The sequence below is a fragment of the Gekko japonicus genome, unplaced genomic scaffold, assembly GCF_001447785.1.
Source record: "Gekko japonicus isolate JY-2015 unplaced genomic scaffold, Gekko_japonicus_V1.1 scaffold752, whole genome shotgun sequence".
NCBI lineage: Eukaryota > Metazoa > Chordata > Lepidosauria > Squamata > Gekkonidae > Gekko > Gekko japonicus.
The window spans coordinates 714,851-729,818 of record NW_015170296.1 but is presented as its reverse complement, the minus strand read 5'-3'; the positions used below and the strand labels follow the sequence as shown (position 1 = coordinate 729,818).

Below are 14,968 nucleotides of genomic sequence, written 5' to 3'. Positions count from 1 at the left end.
ACGGGGCAGGACTTCTGGTGGGGGCCCCTGCCACTTACCCCCCCACACACACACCTCTCCAGCCATCTGTCTCTCTCCGTGCTCCCAACTGCCCAGGGCCATGTGGGTGGTGCGCAGTGGCGGCACTCGTGGCGGCAACAGCAGGGAGTACAGGCAACGGAGCGTGGCCCGTGGGAGGACTTGTGAGCAGAAGGATACACAGGCTGGTGGAGGGCATGCAGGTGTGGGGATGGGAGAGCATGAGGGGCCCACGGGCACTGTCTGCCCAGGACCCCCCACCCCAAATCTGGAACTAGCCCTAGCCATAGTGACTAAAGAAGAAGAAGAAGAAGAGATTGGATTTATACCCCACCCTTCACTACCCAAAGTTGTCTCAGAGCGGCTTACAAACTCCTTTCCCTTCCCCTCCCCACAACAGACACCCTGTGAGGTAGGTGGGACTGAGAGAGCTCTGACAGAAACTGCTCTTTTTCAAGAACAGCCCTGCCAGAACTATGGCTGGCCCAAGGTCACATCAGCAGGTGCAAGCAGAGGAGTGGGGAATCAAACCCGGTTCTCCCAGATTAGAGTCCGCACACTTAGCCACTACACCAAACTGGCTCTCCAGGGAACCTCCATGTCCAGAGGCAGTCAACCTCTGAATTCCAGAGCCAGAAGGTAATCTCAGGGGAAGGCCTCGGCCTCTATGCCCTGCGGTTGGCCCTCCAGAGGAACTGGTTGGCGACTGTGTGAGGCAGGATGCCGGACTGGATGGACCACAGGTCGGATCCAGCAGGGCTCTTCTGAGGTTCTTGTGCTCTCTTTTTAGAGGTCTGTCTTCTGATATGTCCAGGTTATGCTTCTGTCCAGTGAAATTGACTGAAGTGGCCGTGGAGGCATGACTCCTGAGCAGCCCCAGGGGGTGCCCAGCAGTTGGAAGGGGGGGCTGCTCAAGCTAACCAGGTTGTTCGGTGGGAGTGAAATTTAAGATGAGGAGCTATAACAAGGGAGAGAAGTTCCCCATCCATGCTTAGCACCTGGACAGCAGGTAGAGCTGGCACTATAGTGAGCTGTATTTCTGTTGAAACTAAAATCATCATGGTCAGATTAACATCTATGAATGTAAATCAGCATGTGCATATTTTGTCCTCTTTATTGAAGAAGAGATTGGATTTATACCCTGCCCTTCACTACCCGAAGGAGTCTCAGAGCGGCTTACAATCTCCTTTCTCTTCCCCTCCCCACAACAGACACCCTGTGAGGTAAAAGAAGAAGAGATTGGATTTATACCCTGCCCTTCACTACCCGAAGGAGTCTCAGAGCGGCTTACAATCTCCTTTCTCTTCCCCTCCCCACAACAGACACCCTGTGAGGTAAAAGAAGAAGAGATTGGATTTATACCCTGCCCTTCACTACCCAAAGGAGTCTCAGAGCGGCTTACAATCTCCTTTCTCTTCCCCTCCCCACAACAGACACCGTGTGAGGTAAAAGAAGAAGAGATTGGATTTATACCGTGCCCTTCACTACCCGAAGGAGTCTCAGAGCGGCTTACAATCTCCTTTCTCTTCCCCTCCCCACAACAGACACCGTGTGAGGTAGGTGAGGCTGAGAGAGCTCTTCTGAGAACTGCTCGTGAGAGAGGAGCTCTGAAAGAACTTGTAACAGACCCATGGTCACACCAGCAGCTGCATGTGAAGGAGTGGGGAGTCAAACCCGGTTCTCCCAGATTAGAGTCTGCACTCTTAACCACTACATCAAGACGGACTGCATGGCATTATACCCAACTGAGGTCTCTCCCCTCCCTAAACCCCACTCTCCCAGGCTCCGCCCTCAGATCTCCAGGTACTTCCAAAACCAGACTTGGCAATCCGACCCTTCCACCACTGAAATTCTGTGGGAATCTTTAGGATTACATGGGTACAGCTCACCCTGAAGCTTCTCCCTTGGAATATGTGACAGATGCTTGGGTGGGGAGGAGTCGTAGGGTGCGTTCAGACGCAGCGTTTGCAACGGTATAGGTGCCGGTTGCAATCGGTGTACTTACCGGCGTTCACACGTAGAACATCTGCCTTCCGTCCCTAACTGTTGCAAAGCCCTTTAAACCATTGTACTCTGCCACTAGGTCCCCAAGTGGTGGTATCCTGAGTACAATGGTTGTAATCGCTGTACCCGCCGTCTGATCGCTCTCCACCGTTGAGAAACAACTTCCGTTCGGAAGCCTGAGGCTTCCGATTTTCGCCCGCTATTTTTTTTTTAAAAGGTTGGCGATATGCGCTTGGGCGAAGCTTCGCCCTGGCGTTTGTTTTTTTTTTAAAAGAAAAGGGTCTTAGTTTAGCGTTTCGGAGGCATCCGGGACCTCAGAGAGGCTACTTTGCTCTTTAAATTTTAAAGGTAAGTCCTTACCTTTTAAGTTTAAATGTAAGACGGGGGTTTTTGCGCATGCGCGAAGATTGCCATTCTGTGGATGGCTACCTATGCGCATGCTCAAACTGAGTTTTTAAAAAACCCAAAAAACGCCGATGCCCGCTGTGTGTGGACGGGCATACAGCGATTGGATCCGCAGACAGGAGGTGAGTGTGATCACGTTTCAGCCGGCATAAACTGCACCGGTTCCAACCAGTACAGTTTATGCCGGCTGAAATGGCGCATCTGAACGCACCCATAGTGTGACTCCTCCCACATTGCTTTTCACACTCCTCCAACCGCATGGGGTAGAGTGGCACTGCTGAACAGAGCCCATGAGAAACGGGCCAAAGGTATGTAAAGGGCAGGTGCAAAACCTAATTTCGCATGTTCTCCTCCCATCATATTGTTGTTATAAAAATCTGACAATGAGACTGAAACATCACCTCTGAGTTAAAAGCCAGTGTATGTAAAACAATTCAAAATGGCGAACTCAAATTCTGTAAAATGTGCCAAATGTGACCTCACAAGACTGGCAGGAAGAGGGAGAGGTCACCTTTGGCCAATAAAAACACTTGTTTCAGCATATGTTTGTTAATGCACAACCCTTGCTCAAATAAGGTCTGGGGGAAGCCCAACTCATTAATAACTGTTTATTATAAATCACTTAAGCATTTACATGTAATTCATAACATATTAACACCATTAAACGCCTGCTGAAGAACAGAAAGATGACAATTCTTTTGTATACAATCATCGTCTAACAAACCGATAAGAAGACATTAACAAACCAAACTGAGGTTTTTAAAAAATATATATATATTTAAAATTCAGTATCCATCTTATGAAATCTGACCTTGATTCTCATTTACACTACAAATAAGCCTTCACACAAAGATGGACAGTGTCGAAAAAGGGAGGTTTAAAAAGCCCCGATCATTCCACTTGAATCAGACCACATCGAAGCAAATTTCTCTTTGTTGTTTATAAAATGCAGGCCCTGGCCCCAATCCACCTATAGAATATTGTAGTCCTCAGTTCATTCTCCAAAAACATTAATGGCTCCTGTTGCATGCACAGTTGAGGGTGACGGCAATCAGCAAGCCAAAATTTGCAAGCAATTCTCTGCCCAGTCCAGAGAACTGTGAATTCACCTATAACAATGTGTCCCCACTGTTATGCTAGTGGAAACACTGTCCCTTCCAAGACAGAGCAGGGCACACCTTTCCTTCCCTCTACTGGCCAAACATTCAACATATGGGAAGGAAGGAAATCTACAGAACACTTCATCTCTCATGGGTATTTGGGTCAGAGCAGATATAAGCAATGGCTTTGGACTAAATATCCACAAATTTCAAGCCTTCACTTGAGGGGCGTTTCGACACCTTCAAAAGTCTCCCCACAAACCACTTTCCCACCAATTCCAGGTTCATTTCACTGGCTTTGAGGGCGCTGTTGCTAAAGTGGGCCATGACGTTTGAGCTGCCATCTGAAATTCTTCTGCGCATCTTGGTGTGTGACATACTGTGCACCCCACCTTATGGATTTGGTTCGTGTGTAGCCGCTGCCGGTGTGAATTCATAGCAGAATTTGAGACGGTCCACCCACCATCCTCATTTTCCACCCATCCTTCAGAGTTACATCTATTATCTCCTATTATTGCTGGCTATGCGCTGTAATAAATTCAATTCATTCTATTATCTCCTGCAACAACCTGTTTTCTCTCTTCACTTTGGGTGACTTCATCAAAACTCATGCATTTCGCTGCCACCTGTGTTCTGATGACAGTGTCAGATGTGCCTCTTCTACCCTAGATTCTCCAGTTGCCTGTCTGAGGAATAAATATCATTGTCTCTAATTCAATATATCAAGATGTATCTTTCATTCTCAAGATCTCCTTCATCAGTCCTTCTTTGTATCTCTCAGTATCAACATTCATGAAGCTGCGTGATGCCGAGTCACACCATCGCTTTGGTCTATTTATGACAGAACTGTCTACTCTATCTGCAGTTCTCTGGGGTCGCTGGTAGAGATCTTTGGCATGACCTACTACCTGATCCTTTTAAATGGACATACTGGGGTTGAACCTGTGACCTTCTGTAGGCAAAGCAGATGCTCTGCCATTGAGCCATAGGCCCTCCCTCTGATGCTGGGCAGGCACATAACTTTTCCTTTACCTATGATACTTCTTTGGACCCCACATTGAATTAGTAGCCAAGTTGTCTCTTCCCATAGAGCCCAGTTGCTCTCCCATGCATTGGTCACCTCCATCCAACCTCCTTGACTATTGCAACTTTCTTCTCTTTGTGGTCTTCTTTCATAACTTGATCCTGCACCTCTATCCAAAACAATGCTAAGAAAATCAGTCACTTCTACCATTGCGCACGTCATGTGATGCCCCCTTCTTGTATCTCTTCACTGGCTTCCATTCCTCTTCTGTATCTTGTTCTTTCCTTTAAAGCTTTCTGTGGTCTTTGTTTCTTGCCATGCATGTGCCCATGACCTCTGCCCCTCCAACTATACTCTCTGACTGACTTCACCATTTCCCCTTGTCACCTCCCTACCTGCGGAACCCTAATCATATACATGTTGATTGTTTCAGAGGGCGGCTGTGTTGGTCTGCAGAAGAACAGCTAGATTCGAGTCCAGCCACACCTTAGAGACCAACAAGAGTTTCAGGGTAGGAGCTTTTGAGAGTCTCATGTCTGATGAAGTTCTGATATCTGATGAAGGGAGCTTTGACTCCCAAAAGTCCATACCCCCAAAAATCTTGTTGGTCTCTAAGTTGCTAGGGGACTCAAATCTAACCATATACACGATGCCACTTATTTCATGGAAAGCTGTCCTCAAAGCTCTCCTTTTCCAATTGGGTTAGGAATAGGCAGGGGACGAAAAGCTGGGTTAAATTTTGGTTTATCCCCCTATCCTATTCTCAGTTATGCCCACGTTTAACTGTTTCTGCTCACCTTCTTTCCTTCTTATCCTTACATCTCCTTTCCCTTCCTTAATTGTCCCAATTGTTTTTACACTGTAAAAGCCTTGGGAGTGGTGATTTGCCAATGGTGCTATGTAACTCCAGCCCTGGAGCCAGAAATTTTGGGTTGGTGGGGCATGGGGACATGTTGTGGGGCAGCAGGGGAGGGAGAGGGGCAGCCTCTTTAAATGGTGTTTTTCAAGCGGGGGCTCTCCGCACCTGAACTCCGAGCGGCAAAATCACAGCTTGGAGTTCAGGGTAGGCGTGTGGCCAGCAGCCACCCCTCTTCCTTACCTCCTGCAAGAGTTAAAGGGCCTGCTGATCAGCCGGAGAGAGGTGGCTGCAAGATTTAAAGGGCCACAGGGTCCCACTCCCAAGATTTAAAGGGCCTTCAAGTTGATCAGTGGGCCACAGGCTCCCACTGATCAGCTGGAGGGCCCTTTTAATGTCACAGGAGGGGAAGGAGGGAGAGGAGGTGAGAGGGCAGCAGCTGTTGTGCGCCTCAGATTTGAGGGAGCAGAGCCTCGAAATGCCCCACTGTAGCTACTGGCCTCTGTAACTCCATAAGTCACCATGAACACCGGTGAATTGTAAACATGAAACCACTAGCCACCATCTTGAATTCTTCTGTGCATCTTAGTTTGAGGTGTAGTGATGTCGTCTGTGATGTAGTGATGGCCAAAGGAATAACCAGCTTTCAAGGGATTCAAAGGGGATTAGATAGATTCATGGAGGGTAAATCTATCATGACCACTAGCCATGGTGACTGAGGAGAATCTCCAGTGGCCTTAATCGTCTGAATCCCAGATCCAGGAGACAACATCAGGGAAAGGCCTCAGCCTCTATGCCCTGTTGTTGGCCCTCCAGAGGAACTGGTTGGCCACTGTGTGGGACAGGATGCTGGATTAGATGGACTATTGATCTGATCCAGCAGGGCTCTTCTTATGGTCTTATGTGATCTCTTGCTCACTGGACAAGACATGGTAGCACATACATGGCTCGGGCAATGTGCAGCCACAGAAAAAGTTAAGATGGCTGCACCTGTGCTACAAATTTCAGCAAGCTCATTGTCAAAGCCCCAGAGTGTTATGCCTGGAAATTGGGCAGTTGAGAAAATATCTGTTAATGCTTGTGTTGAGAGAACGGGTGGAAATTTTTAGTAAATCCTTTGCTTGTTTCTACAGAAAATTCTTATAGCCACCACAGGATGGCTATAGTATACTGTCTCCAGAGGGGTAGTATAAATGAGAATCAGGTCTTCCATCTGTAAAAGTGCCCTAGTGCCAACAATCATCGAACCATAGTTGGAAAGGGACTTTAAGGGTTGTCACAATCAAAATCTCCTGCACAGTAAAAGGATTCACAAGACCAAAACAGTTCCTGAGAGATATCTCTCCACTTATCCCTTAGAAAATTCCAGTGGAGAATTAATAGTTTTCTTAGGAACGTGGTGAGAACTTGTCTCTAGAGCTGGAATGAATTTTGAAAGTGGAAAAAAAATAAACATTTGAAAACTGAGTTAAAAATCTAAATAAATGTCAATTTTTGAGGGGGTATAGCTCATTTTTTGTCCATCCAACTTTTAGTGAACAGATTTGAGAGTCAGTCTCCTTCCCCTAATATTTTTTTTAAAAAAAATACAAATATTGTTTTCACAGTTTTAAACACCAAGGCCAGGATCAAAACATCTACTTTAAATTCACCCAGTGCTAACTTTCACCCAGAGAATGTTTAAAAACTTTTATTTGTGTCATACTATAAACTCTTTTTTGAAACTCTCACCCAGTTTTGATAGCAGTTTGCCCTGCGGCATTTTCGGGGGGAGGGGGGAGCACTTGAGCAAACTCACGTCTCAAGACATTTGGGCTCATTGAACTGTCTACGAAGTTCTTTGGAGCTCGACCCATATATTCCCAGGGAGAACACTTTGGGGCTATTCTTCCTGTTGAGAATACTTGATACCAGGGGTCATTTCGTAGAAAAAGAGCTAGGGGGACTCATTAGCATAACTCATTAGCATATGCCACACCCCCTGACATCACTGGAAGTGTGTCCTCCCCACAGCCGGCGGCGACCTCTAGCGGGCACCAGCAGGGAGCTCCAGGCCCCGCCCTCCCACACCTCACCCGGGGGGATGGCGTCCCCCCGCGCCCCCCCCCCAAATGACCCCTCCTTGATACACTTTTAATACACTGGCCATGATTTCCTTAGTCTCTATAACGGAGCGATTAAAGTAGAAATGAATTTGAAGGGAGAAGAATACTTGCTTAGGTATAGAAACGGCACAGGGCAATCTGTATTTCCTACAAATAAATTTGACAATTTCAAATTTTCTATATCCGTCAATATTCAATATTGTTTTAGTTCATTTTCCCGCTCAGTGGCTAACACGGGACACGGAGGGCTCAGAGCCCCTTTTAAGCTAACATGCTGTTTACAACCTGTCTAATAAATTTCAAAAACTACATAAACGGACTTTTAAAATAGATTTGGCCAAGAAACCAATGAATGCTGCATGCAGCTGAAGCATTAACGGACTTTATGATCAGTTCTTACATCTGAATGGTAAAAAGATTTTTTTTTGGGGGGGGGTAGGAGGATTAAGATACCTACAAAATATGGAATAGTTAAAATATGCATGCACCAGGAGCTTTGAGCACCTAGAATAGAAATTAGGTATCCAAACATTTAAAATGAAGCTTTATTTGGTTTAAGACGTCATTTAGCTGTACACATTTACAGAAGACAATGTATATAACGTGACCATAAAATTAATCATCTAATACTGATTATTATTATTATTATTTGCCCTCGAAGCATATGGATGTTACTACAAGTACCTGCTCGTCATCAATAAATTAATTGCATATTGAGCGACAAAACAAAGCAAAGAGTTTAAAAACAAAGAAAACTGGGGGGGTATCAGTGGTCTTGCGACACAAGGCGATTGCGCTCTTTTTCCTCTCAACCATGGCAGTTTTCCCAGTTCACCTTCAGAATTGTTTAGGGATGCATTTCTGTCATGTTGGGCATGAAATCACTGGAGACCAGATGGCATGTTTGGACACTCTGAGGCCTGGTCGTTCTTGCATATAGAAAGCCAAAAGAGCAAGGAGAAAGGATCTGTCAGGCTGGCTTTCTGTTTGCAGGGACTTCTTTTTAACATGGGAGCATTCAGAATTGTGGTTCCTGACCTGCAGCCTTAAGCAGCGCTATTGGGGTTGCCATGCATGACCTAGCAACCATCAGGAGACTGGGGGAAGTGGGTACATACAGGCAGGGGGGAACAATAATTGCCACCATGTGATGATGTCAGTTCTAGCACAACCTGGAAGCGCTGGCATTGCACCACAGTGGCGCTGTAGCTGTAGTTTCCAGTGATTCCTAGAGCTACCCATTGTCACATCACGGTTTTTACTGGAAGTGGTGTCAGCACACCCACATCCCACCATGTCCTCCCACTGGTCGCCTGGCAACCCTAACTTGGGCTGTAGTGATAAGGATGACAGTGTAAGTTCACAGAGGTCCAGATCCAAGTCAAGAGTCTCCCGCAACAGTGCTAGCATTGTAGGGAGACCTTGGCCCAGTTTGCTGGTAACATCCCAATCCATGACATGGAGATCCCTATACAGAGATCTGGGTTTGCTCTCTGGGAAAGCAGGCTTTCCCCGTTTAATTCCAAGGAGAGACCACTTGACATCCACATTTCTTTGTGCTGGCAAAATTCTTCCTTTACTGAAACGAACGGATGAGTCCATCTCAAAGAGAGACTGCCATATGCGCATCTGGGCCTTTAAGTCTACAACGAATTGCTAGACCAGGTATAGAAAAACATTTGGTTTTGCTATTATAATGGAAACAATCCACTGGCATGATCAGTGCTGCTAAAGAACTGTCAGTTCCTTTGCCCTCCTGTCAAGAGTTCACGTGTGCAACCGATATGAGCGTAGTCATTGGGTATCATCGTAACAACAGAAGTCAAAAAACTCTACTACATTTAACTCTAATATTAAATAATATGTAAATGTCTGAAACACTGTACTTAAAGACAGCTAAGAAATTAGGCTACATCCACTCATGATTTAATTCCATTAAAGCAGAGGATTTCAAATATTGTGTTCTGGGGAACCATGAAACCCCTCATGAGCTAATCAAGGGATCCTCACTGAGAAGAGTGGAAATGGTGGACAAACTTCCTTGAACAAAAGTTCGCCTCCCACTTCTGATTTTCTTGTTCAGTGTACAGCCATTGGGGAGTGTCTGGTACGTTTTAGGCTGTGTTCTCAATTCACATAGAGCAATGCTTAAGTCCAGTTGGCCAGGCAAATGACTCTGTTTGAATGCAACATGCCGCAGAATTCCTAGTAAGACACAGGAGTTCCTTGGAATATCTGCTGAGTTGGAAAGTGTTCATGGAAAAATAGGACATTTGAAAACCTTTGCATGAAGGTAAAATGGAATTAATCCAGGAATTAACTTGGCCTATATTAGATGAAAAATACTACTTCCATCCTAAGGGGAGGGGGAGGGGTAAGGAGGACCCCGATGAAGAAACATACAAACACATACAGCAGCATCAATGTTCAGAGATGAGTTTCGTTCCTCAAGAACTGCCATCTCCCGTCCTCTCTTTGCGGGCTTGGATCAGCTCCCTGGGCGCCTGCTTTCGTTCGGTGACCAAACCCAACCAAAACATGAAGTCAATGAACCATGTGGTTGGGTTGAATTTCAAGCCAAACTCACTAGCTGAATAATCAAATGGAAAGGTGTGGTGGTAATTGTGAAAACCTTCACCTAGGAAACAAAACCCAGAGGAAACAAAGGTCAAAGGTAAAGGGGAAGACAATAAAGGGAGGGCAGCACTGGAGAGGTTCTAGGAAACAGTCTGTGGAAGAAGAAGAAAAGCATGACTTTTTCACAGTTTGGGAAAACAGGCAACAAACTAGTATGCGTGTAAAGTGCCGTCCAGTCACAACCAACTTATGGTGACCCCAACAAGGGGCTTGAAGAAGAAGGAGAAGAGGAGGAGGAGGAGGAGGAGGAGATTGAATTTATACCCTGCCCTTCACTCGGAGTCTCAGAGCGGTTTACAAACTCCTTGTGCTTCCCCTCCCTACGACAGACACCCTGTGAGGTATGTGGGGCTGAGGGAGCTCTTTCAAGAAGTGGTCTTTCAAGAAAAGCTCTGACAGAACTATGGCTTGTCCAAGTTCATCCAACAGCTGCAAGTGGAGGAGTGGGGAATCAAACCTGGTTCTCCCAGATTAGAGTCCGCGCACACTTAACCACAACACCAATCCCCTCCCCAATCCCTGCCCTCTCATGGTTTCACCCCCAAAGTCTCGGGTATTTTCCAACCCAGAGCTGGCAATCCTGCCCTCCACCCCCAAATTTCTAGGAATTTCCCAACTCAGAGTTGGCAACCCTTGTTGTGGAGGGTCCCTTGACCTTCAACAGAAGCTTGTGCGGTGGAACATGCAATGAGAAAGAGGAGCCAGGAAAAAGTAGTTTCCATTCACAGCTGCTGCCAATCTGAGGCTGATTCTGCACTGGCTTTTCCAGCCGTTCTTTTAGCAAACCCACATTGGAACAGAAATTCCTCTCTGCATTGCATGCTGCTTTCACTTCCTTTGATCATCAGATTTTATGGTACCTTCTGCATAGATTTATGGCCGTTTTATGGCCGTTCGGGGTGACTTTGCAGTCAGTATGGCTTTGGCCCAGGGTATTTGAATGTGGTTTTGAGCTGCACGTTTCCCTCCCAGTTGAGAAAATAATGTGGAGCGAATGCTAGATACAGAATCGCCCTGAGTCAACAATACCGACCTTGATGGACCAGTGGGCTGATTCAGTATAAGACTCTTTCATGTGTGTTCAAATGCCTGTTTATATTATCGTAACCCACCTTGAGAATTTGTTCTCTGGTGGGAAGGTAGGCTTAGAGAACGTTTTTGATAAATGAACCAATCTCAAATGGTGTCCTGCAGACTACTGTCTCCAGGCCCTGGACGTTTGGGAGTATTTGAGGTCAAGCTGCATTTCTTCAGTCTCCTGCTGTTGCCTTGGAGCCATTAGCAATAATGAATTCTTGTGGCCTCGGTGACTTCTGAGAAACCATGGGACGTTAAGATAAAATTGGCAAGTCTGGAATCCAGCTCTCTTGAGAAGCAAAGGAAGTTGGCAGCAGGGTTGTGGGAAAGAAACTGCACTTTAAGAGGATACACAAAGCCATGGAGAAGACTGACGTTATCAGTCAACAGGATTTATTTGCTTAATTTGCCATATGCTGAATTATAAAGCTTGTTCAGTTTTTGTTTTTCTTACAATACCTGAATTAAATATAGAGATGGATGGATGGATGGATGGATAGATAGATAGATAGATGATAGATAGATAGATGATAGATAGATAGATGATAGATAGAGAGATAGATAGATAGAGAGATAGATAGATCATTTGACAGCTGATGCACACAACAATCTGGAGACAATCAGCTATGAAACAGTGTTCTTGGTACTCACCAATGGCCCCTACAGTGACAAGCGCATTCTCCCTAGGGTTGATGTTCTTGTCATATGGCCGATTGCCATACATGTGAGCCACACTGTTGACCAGCCAAGAGACGTTGAGTGAGATGGTATAGCGGAGGATCGAGGCGACAAAGTAGGAATTCCACAAGGTCTCCCCCCAGAAGTACCAAGGCACAAGAGTAGGAACAACAAAGCACATCAGAGCTACTGAAATCTTATAGTGCCTGTGAAGAAAGAAAGAAAGAAGAAGGGTCACCAGGCGAGGTCATGCAAGACAAGATGGCCTATGTTGCCGAAATCCAAGTTAGCCAAGTAAGAACAAAAGATAATAGTGCCTTATTGTATTTCTAAATGGTGTGTGTGTGAGAGAGAGGGGGGGAGATTAAGAGAGAACCACCTTCAACATGTATTCCAGGCCTAGGAAATGCTATCAGGAAAACTCCTATTCTCCTAGCATTCCATGAAATATGCAAAACAGAATTATTCAGGAGGGCATTTTTATAAATGAAATAAAGGTAAAGGTAAAGGTTCCCTTGCTCGAAAGCCAGTCGAGTCCGACTCTAGGGTTGCGGTGCTCATCTCCGTTTCAAAGCCGAAGAGCCAGCGCTGTCCGAAGACGTTTCCGTGGTCATGTGGCCGGCATGACTAAACACCAAGGTGCATGGAACGTTGTTACCTTCCCACCGAAGTGGTACCTATTTATCTACTTGCAATTTCTTGCTTTCAAACTGCTAGGTTGGCAGGAGCTGGAACTAGAGACGGGAGCTCACTCCGTCATGTGGCACACTCGGTTCTCGAACTGCTGAACTACCGACCTTCCACAGCCTGCAGTTCAGCGTCTTAACCACTTGAGCCACCGCAGCTCCATACAAATGAAATAGGGCATTGTTATAACAGAATGATTAACAAAGAATGCTTTAATAAAGGAAAAGAGGCTGTGGACTGTACTGCTGTTGCCATGTGTGTTATCCTATTACGCAATTCCTGCATTGCTTAGAAGGTTTTGATGTACTCTACTCTTCTCTACCTTAAGGAGTCTCAAAGTGGCTGACAGTCATGTTCCCTTCCTCTCCTCACAACAGGCAGTTTGTGGGGTAGTTCTGAGAGAACTGTGACTTGCCCAAGGTCACCCAGCAGGCTTCATGTGGAGGAAAAGTGGGGAATCAGACCTGGTTCTCCAGCTTAGAGTTTGCCTCTCTTAACCACTATGCCATGCTGGATCTCCATATGCCAAGCTAACATTTATGCTTCGTTTCAGCTTTGTTCCAGACTCCAGAGAGCCAGTTTGGTGTAGTGGTTAAGAGCGCTGACTTTAATCTGGGAGAACCGGGTTTGATTCCCCACTCCTTCACATGCAGCTGCTGGTGTGACCTTGGGTCAGTCATAAGTTCTTTCACAGCTGTTCTCTCAAGGACAGTTCTTGCGAGAGCTCTCTCAGCCCCACCTACCTCACAGGGTGCCTGTTGTGGGGAGGGGAAGGGACAGGGATTGTAAATTGCTTTGAGACTCCTTCAGGTAGTGAAGGGAAGGGTATAAATCCAGTCTCTTCTTCTTCTTACCTAGCTTTTAATCTCTGCATTGCTTATTAGATCTCCCATCCTATCAATTGCATTGACTTGCACCGTCATAACCTGGCTTAAGTCTCCGTGAGAAAGGTGGACTATAAATAATGTATGTAAATAAATAAATATCAAACATGACACTGAAGTCAGATTCTAGACGTAACTATCAAACATGACACTGAAGTCAGATTCTGAAATGTATTCCAACTGCCCTTGGTGTTTTTTGTAACTATAAATAAAGTCTGTGAGTTTAAAGATCAAGAATTGAGGGGAATTGAAATATTCATCTAATGGACTTCAGTATGCTCATTATTATTGTCCAGTAAGAACTTCTTCAGCTTCACAAAGAAGGGTTTTGGTGGCAGACAATGGCGAATATAACACTTGTGAAGGGTGTACAGATGAATGAATCCGTGGCACGGTTGTTGTCCCTTGGTCCTGTAACCATGTTTTGGGAACAGGTAAAGGGGCAAACATCTGATGACTTAAAGTTTCAGAGCCAATCAAAACAACAAATCACTTCTGGAAAGGGGAGAGAGTCCCACACCATCATGGCCAAGAACCAGATGCAGACTGAAAGGTCACAAAGTTCAGGACTCATGAGGAACTCCTCTCTGGACCATCCCAGGAAATTGTCACTGGAGTACCTAAGTCTGTGGAGGCAGAGTCCTCCCTGAAGAGCCTACTTGATCCAACCCCAGCCCCTTTCTAGCTCCACCAGTGTCCACAGCATAGGCCGCAGTGATGTCCCCTATAAAATAACATGTCCCAGGGAGACAGATCTTGATCATACACAATTAATTGACGCAGATCTCAACAGGTTGCTAGAAAACACCCAAGGCTAACAGCTTACTAGCCTTAGCCCTGATAACCAGCTTCCGATATGATCTGTTCATGGTCCTGAAACCTTGCTTGCGCTTCCTGAAACACTGACCTAGATAACTCAGGTTAGCTCGATCTTGTTAGATCTTGGAAACTAAGCAGGGCTGGCCCTGGTTAGTATTTGGTTTGGAGATCACCAAGGCAGTCCAGGGTTGCTACACAGAGATAGGCAATGGCAAACTACCTGTGAATGTACCGAGCTAAGTTAGAAATTAAGCAGAGGATCAAGGACACCGAACGCCAACTAGATCTACAGGTGTCTCCAACTTTTATAGCGCCAACTAGTAATAAATACATTGTTGCACAGGCCCCATATTTAGCTGTTCTGGAGTCCCGTAAACTCAGAAGGGCTTACACTTTGGCTAGATGCTCTGCCTTACCTTCTGCAATTCTTGAGGGCAAATTTAAAAAATTACCCCGAACAGAGAGGTTATGTATGTGCGCGTTGGGGGAGATCGAATCTCAGGAGCATGTATTCTTAAGGTGCCCATTATTTGAAGAGGCACGCACAAAACTCATTGAGCCTTTTTTGGCAGGCACGTCTGATCAGGATAAGATGGAAAACTTGTTTTTTAACCTTGAACATACAGCGCTCCATCAGATTGCAAAATTTTGCTCCTTGGTTATAAAATCTCATC

General features: G+C 45.7%; 1 protein-coding gene across 1 annotated transcript in view; it reads right to left on the bottom strand.

Annotated features, from left to right (window-relative positions):
• Nucleotides 1–9,959: 9,959 nt before the first annotated feature.
• Nucleotides 9,960–14,968, bottom strand: part of SCD5 (stearoyl-CoA desaturase 5) — a 74,539-nt gene continuing 69,530 nt past the window's right edge. Inside the window, 2 exon segments of the mRNA XM_015417917.1 lie at nucleotides 9,960–10,150; nucleotides 11,878–12,110. Coding sequence (XP_015273403.1) covers nucleotides 9,960–10,150; nucleotides 11,878–12,110 — 424 coding nt within the window.